We start from the raw sequence: 6,038 nt of genomic DNA, 5'->3' as shown, positions 1-6,038 counted from the left end.
GTTTGCCAAACACCAATAAACACCAAAGAGGAAGAAGAGGAGCAAGAAGAGGAAGAGGAGGAAGAGGAGGAGTCGGGTCGGTCTTGTTTTTATCGTTGTCGCACGCAGCGTCTCTGCTGCGAAAATGCGCATCGAAAAGTGTTATTTCTGCTCGGGGCCAGTGTACCCCGGGCATGGGGTGATGTTTGTAAGGAACGACTGCAAGGTAGAGTACTATCTATTTACCTTTAACTCTAACACGAGCTCTGGTTTCACTGCCAGACTGTCTGGCTAACATTAGCTGCTAACAGAACGTGCTGTCCTCACTCACGTGGGATCAAGACACGCTGTTTCTAACAGTGAATAACTTAATGATGGTTTACCTCCGTGTTCAGCTATATTACAACGTGGGAGTCGAGGCACATAACGTTAACACTATACCTCCTGAAATGTTAGATTCATTGTGTTGATATAAATGAAGTTGATGAAGAGAAGAGGACATTTAACTAGCAGCAGGGCCTCCTCTGGTTGGCTGGTGGAGTAGTGTCGCCCTCTGATGGTTACTCAAATCATAAACACCCCACAGTCATAGATCTGAAATGTGTATGATGTTACTGAAAACTGAGCTGTAGGACAAACATTATAGCTTTTTATAATCCCTTTTACACAAAAAAAAATCATCTTAAACATAAGCTCATAATGTAAACATTTTTGTTTCCTGTTACTTACCAGACAACATGAATGGCAACACTGGTGTATCTGTAATAAGCTAATATCGTATGATATATTAATAAATATGTAACCAATAAAGACAGAGCGCATGTGAACTGTTACAAATCTAGTGTCAAATCTTTAATGCTGAATTTCAAGTCTATACAACTTTGTAATTCAACAATACCAAACTCCTGTTATCCTCCTGGTAGAGCTGCAACTATGAATTTATTATTTGTCAAGTATTTAATTAATAGCCAACTATTTGATAATCGATTAATCGGTTTGAGTAATTTTTAAGAAAAAGTAAAAATTCTCTGATTCCATCTTCTTAAATGTGAATATTTTCTGGTTTCTTTACTCCTCTATGACTATCTTTGAGTTATGGACAAAACAAGACATTTTAGGACGTCATCTTGGGCTTCGGGAAACACTGATCGACATTTTACACCATTTCCTGACAGTTTATAGACCAAAACAACTAATTGATTAATTGAGAAAATAATCGACAGATTAATCGACTTTATGAAAATAATCGTTAGTTTGAGCCTTTCTTCCAGGTCTACCTAACCATATCCATTCAAAGTCCTGTGGTTTCTTCTTGAACCTCTAATTATTTGTTTTTCTGTCCCTCTTTTTAAATATATGTAGTCATTCAGATTCTGCAAGTCAAAATGCCACAAGAACTTCAAGAAGAAGCGTAACCCAAGAAAAACCAGATGGACCAAAGCATTCAGAAAGGCAACAGGAAAGGAATTGACAGTGGTGAGTTAGGTTATCTATAGAGCACTAACTCTGTCATAAATGTGTTTTACTGTGTCTTATCTAACAAACATCCTCTCTTTCAGGATAACGCCCTGGAGTTTGAGAAGAGGAGAAATCTCCCTGTTAAATATAACAGGGGTCTGTGGGACAAGACAGGTAATGTAGAAATGTATTTCTCACATGTACTTGGTGAAAATATTTTGTCATTTGATTGTTGAAATGATGAATCATGTGTCACTTTTAATTTCTACAGTGGAAGCAATGAAGAGGGTGGAAGAAATAAAAACGAAACGACAGGCGAGATTTATCATGAACAGGTGAGCAAGTCCTTCATTTTTGAGCACATCTCTTGAGTTTATCTTTTTCAATCTTATGTTAAACAGTTTTTATATAACAAATACAGCATGACAGGATTTGGAAAACAATGTTTGCCTCAACTTTATTGTTTTTCTCTCCACTTTATAGACTAAAGAAGGGCAAACAATTGGAGAAGGAAGAGGCCATCACCGAAGTGAAGAAGAATATTCACCTTATCAAAGCACCACATGCAGGTAAAATGTTTCACCAAATTATACCACGTTATACACAGGAATCTTGTAATCATGTACAGGGAATTTGAATTGGTGCCATTGATTTTGCACACTGCACAGCACATCACCTTTTTCGTACAAAGAAGACAATGCAGCTTAATACACTGAACAGACAATCCATACATATTAATGAAAATGTATTATGTGTTATACATTATACAACTACAGTATATACATGGTTTAAAAAAAAAAAAAAATTAATAAATAAAAAAATGTGCTATTGCATATCAAAAAGATAAAACAAAAGATTGAATCCTTTTGGAGCAGCTTGCTGTGGTAGATTAGCTTGTGTGTCTCTTTCACTCTGTGAGCTATTCCGACAGGAGACTGATCTTAGTTTCCTTATAGGTTCAACTGAGTCGGCTTGGTCACAGGTTAGATACCAGACAAATATCAGCTCCCTTGCTCAGATTTGAATGCCATTGCAAAAATAAAACAGTCGTATAAACCTGAATTGCCTACCCAAACAACAGTTCTCATGTGACCTGTGACTAGAGGTTACCAGCATTCCTGAACTTTCTCCAGCAATATCTGTCAATTTTACTGCTAATGAATAGATAAATGCACCGATGGAAAGCTGAAGATTGTGCTTGTTCTAGTTAGGCATATATCATGGCCAGTTAGGAACACAACCAAAAGTTCAGTATCACTTTAACTGTGATTAGAGGTTACTGGTGACCCACAAATGTATCCAGCATTATCTCTGTCAATTTTACCGCTAATGAAAAGATGAATACACCAATGGAAAGCTGAAGATCTTACCATTTTAAAGGTGTATTTGTTATCATTCCATCATGAAGGCTCCGCATCAGGGTGCAGCATCGCCCCGTCTGGGATTCTTTCACAACAATGACCAGCTCGCTGTACATTATCCCTTACTTAAAATTGTGTCTCTGTTTGCTTGTTTGGTTTTTACAGGAAAGGCCAAACAGATGGAAGCCAAAATGGTGCAGAAGTTACAAGAAGACGTGGACATGGGGGATGAAGATCTCTAATCTTATACCCAAGGGGTTTTGCTTGTGTGATGACTCTCGCGAGCAAGTTGATCTTGTATTATATTAAACTTCTGGTTTGGAATTAAAATTTCCAAATGGTTGATGGTGGACACAATAATGCGTTCAGTTTTAAATAGCTGTACGAGGACTGAAAGGATTGATCCAACAAAGATTTGCATCCAGAGCAGCAGCGATTAACCACACACCTCCCAGTTATTTCTTTTCCTGTGTGGTAGTTGGAGCTGTAAAGAATTTACTCTATCCTGTTGCATAGTAAAATGTATTTCAGTAATGCAGAAAATATTAAAAGGTAAACAACAAAAAATTTAATAAACATGTTTTTTTGGGTAATGTACTTGTTTTGTTTCTTATTTTCTGTGACATTGACCCAACTATAACCAGAGTTAAATTAAAACCTAAGTTGGTGCCAAATGAATATATAAAATATCTTTGTCAGTAGTATGAGAAACCATAAGACATTTTACTTTTGTGTTACATGTGGATTTTTGCTGATGGACATTGTGTTAGTTTGAAGACCATTATGGAGGAAGAGAAGTCTGGCTGCACACAAATTATTTGTATAATATAAGCACTTCATTGAATTGGACTCACCTATCTAACATATAGTGTAAGTTTAATGTATGGTAACAGCAAAAAAAAAAATGGACCTATATTCATCATTTGCATATCTGTCACTCATTCAACCACAAATTATCAATAACAGACAAAATTAAAGATGCATTTAAAAGCTAATTTATTACATTTTACCTCCCATTCTATACCAGTGTGGTGTAACGGTTTACAAATGATATATTTGAAAGTAGAGGTCTTTTTTTCCCCCAATGCAATTGTTTTCATCCAGAAATATGGATTAAGAAGCTTTGACTAATATTATGATCGTGGTCTGATTGGCCTTTTCCACTTATGACAGCAGGTGAACTAACTTACAATTGATAGATGAGGGCTGCAATAAAACTCACTATTGACAAGAAATACTATGAAAAATAACAAAAAATAATCTTATCATTCAGGCCCAAATACATTTTTATTTTTTTAAGATTCCTACGAATAAATCTGCAAATAACTCAGATTATATTGTGTTTTTCAAGATTCAAGACTATTATTTGCCATTTGCACCTAAGTACATTGGAATTCTGAGCAGTTTACTTATCAAAGATGTTTTACAGATTAAGATTTGGTGTCCATGCTGCACAATGACATGAATTAATAACGAAATAATCTCCATATATTATGCAAATATGTTATAAAAGAACATGTAATGGCATCACTTGTGCCCCGAGGCAATTTTTACACAAAATTGTAAAATGTTTGTACAGTACATCACTTGATAAGGTAACATTTATAAAACAAAATTGAATAAAAATAAAAACAAAAACATATATATACATATATACAATTCATTAAGCAAATTACAATATGTAGATATTTAAAAAGAACATGCATGTAAATGGAAGAAAACAATAAAGAAGTAATTAATGTTTGTTGTGTCAATAAAACAAACAAACAAATAAAAAACAATTAATTACAATATATTGCAATATCAAAGGATAAATGTAAAAAAACAAAAAGTAAATAAAAGGCAGAGTGTGAGTTACATCTATTATTTGTTGTTGTGGTTGTCTCTAGACTGTGACATGCACTGACATATCCTGCAGCTTCTATGCACTTACAGTAACACAGTCTTTTACAAAACCACAGTATAGTGACATGTACCTCATGTAGGGAAATGGCAGGATAGCTAACTTGAAGTCAGCAGACAGCAGTCATGCGTATAATGTGGATGGATATGGGGTATTATTTTAAGTGACAGACATAAAAAGGCAATACATTAAGATTTTAAAAACCCAAAAGCTGTTCTCTAAACACCTATAAGTGACTGGCACTATAAACCACCACTCTTTACTAATTTATGTAAGTATGCCTACCAAATACATCTATTATCTGTTGTTATTGTGGTTGTCTCTCAGGCTGTGACATGCACTGACATATCCTGCAGCTTTTATGCTGATGATACTATTTTCTAGATGTTGTATTTTATTTTGGTCAGAGAGGGAATCAAATTCTTGGGAGTTTACATTTAATTTTTGTAAAGATTTTTTTCCTAATTTCTTCATATGTGCTATACATTATAGCAGGAAATGTTGCTCTGTCTCCCATCCTGCATCTCTGGCATTAGTGATGGGAATTACGGCTCTTTTTAGTGAGCCAGATCATTTGGCTCAGCTCACCAAGAAGAGTCGACTCTTTCGGCTCCCAAACAGCTCTTCGTTTTACCACTTCTGCCTTTTATAATTCAGCCATTTAGCGCTGTTTTGACATATGATTAGTATGTGTGCACATATATCACTTAAATTATTCAATTTAATTATACTAAACCTTATAATTTCCAGAATATCATAATTTTACATGCTGCTTTGTTTCCGACTGTCAATCATCTTGTCTGTTATTCACGCACCGCACTCCTCTCTCTTTCTCTCCTCCTCTTCCTCCTGCTCTGTACCTGCTCTACGCCGCGCACCTCCGCCCCTCCCTGCTTGATGGTATGATCCTTGTCTTTAATCATCTGATGGTCGCACGGACATCATTAACACAACATTCAGTCACAGTCAGTGCATGGATTCAAGATTCAAGATTCAAGATGTTTATTGTCACGCCGGTTGTACAGGTACAAACGTGTGAAATACTTTTTGCTGGGAAGCTCCATTAAAATAATAAGTTATATTACATTGACATTACATTTACATTTACATTTACATTACAATTATAAAGAAGAAATACTTTGTACAAGGGCATATTAAGAATAAATACAGGCATATTAAGAACATATATATTAAGAACATATACAGTATATACAGTATAAGATATATTTTTGTGTGAGAAGGTGTCGTGTCGAATTATCTATTTAAAAGTCTGATGGCCTGGGGGAAAAACTGTTCCTCAGTCTGCTGGTGAGAGTCCGGGGGGTCCTGTATCTTCT

General features: G+C 35.4%; 1 protein-coding gene across 1 annotated transcript; it reads left to right on the top strand.

Moving 5' to 3' along the window:
- Positions 1-36: 36 nt before the first annotated feature.
- rsl24d1 (ribosomal L24 domain containing 1) lies at positions 37-3,395 on the top strand. Its single transcript, XM_037768226.1, has 6 exons — positions 37-205; positions 1,342-1,455; positions 1,539-1,611; positions 1,709-1,772; positions 1,921-2,006; positions 2,964-3,395. The coding sequence occupies exons 1-6, from the start codon at positions 125-127 to the stop codon at positions 3,038-3,040; spliced, it is 495 nt and encodes a 164-aa protein (XP_037624154.1). The 5' UTR covers positions 37-124; the 3' UTR covers positions 3,041-3,395.
- Positions 3,396-6,038: the final 2,643 nt, after the last annotated feature.

This window comes from Sebastes umbrosus, chromosome 4, assembly GCF_015220745.1.
Source record: "Sebastes umbrosus isolate fSebUmb1 chromosome 4, fSebUmb1.pri, whole genome shotgun sequence".
Taxonomy (NCBI): domain Eukaryota; kingdom Metazoa; phylum Chordata; class Actinopteri; order Perciformes; family Sebastidae; genus Sebastes; species Sebastes umbrosus.
The sequence above is the reverse complement of the archived record's forward strand: the minus strand, read 5'-3'. Positions and strand labels throughout refer to the sequence as shown.

Coding starts and splice junctions, on each gene's coding strand:
- rsl24d1 (XM_037768226.1), top strand. CDS start 125: ATGCGCATCGAAAAGTGTTATTTCTGCTCGGGGCCAGTGTACCCCGGG. Junction 206..1,341: donor TTGTAAGGAACGACTGCAAG/GTAGAGTACTAT, acceptor AAATATATGTAG/TCATTCAGATTCTGCAAGTC. Junction 1,773..1,920: donor GCGAGATTTATCATGAACAG/GTGAGCAAGTCC, acceptor TCCACTTTATAG/ACTAAAGAAGGGCAAACAAT.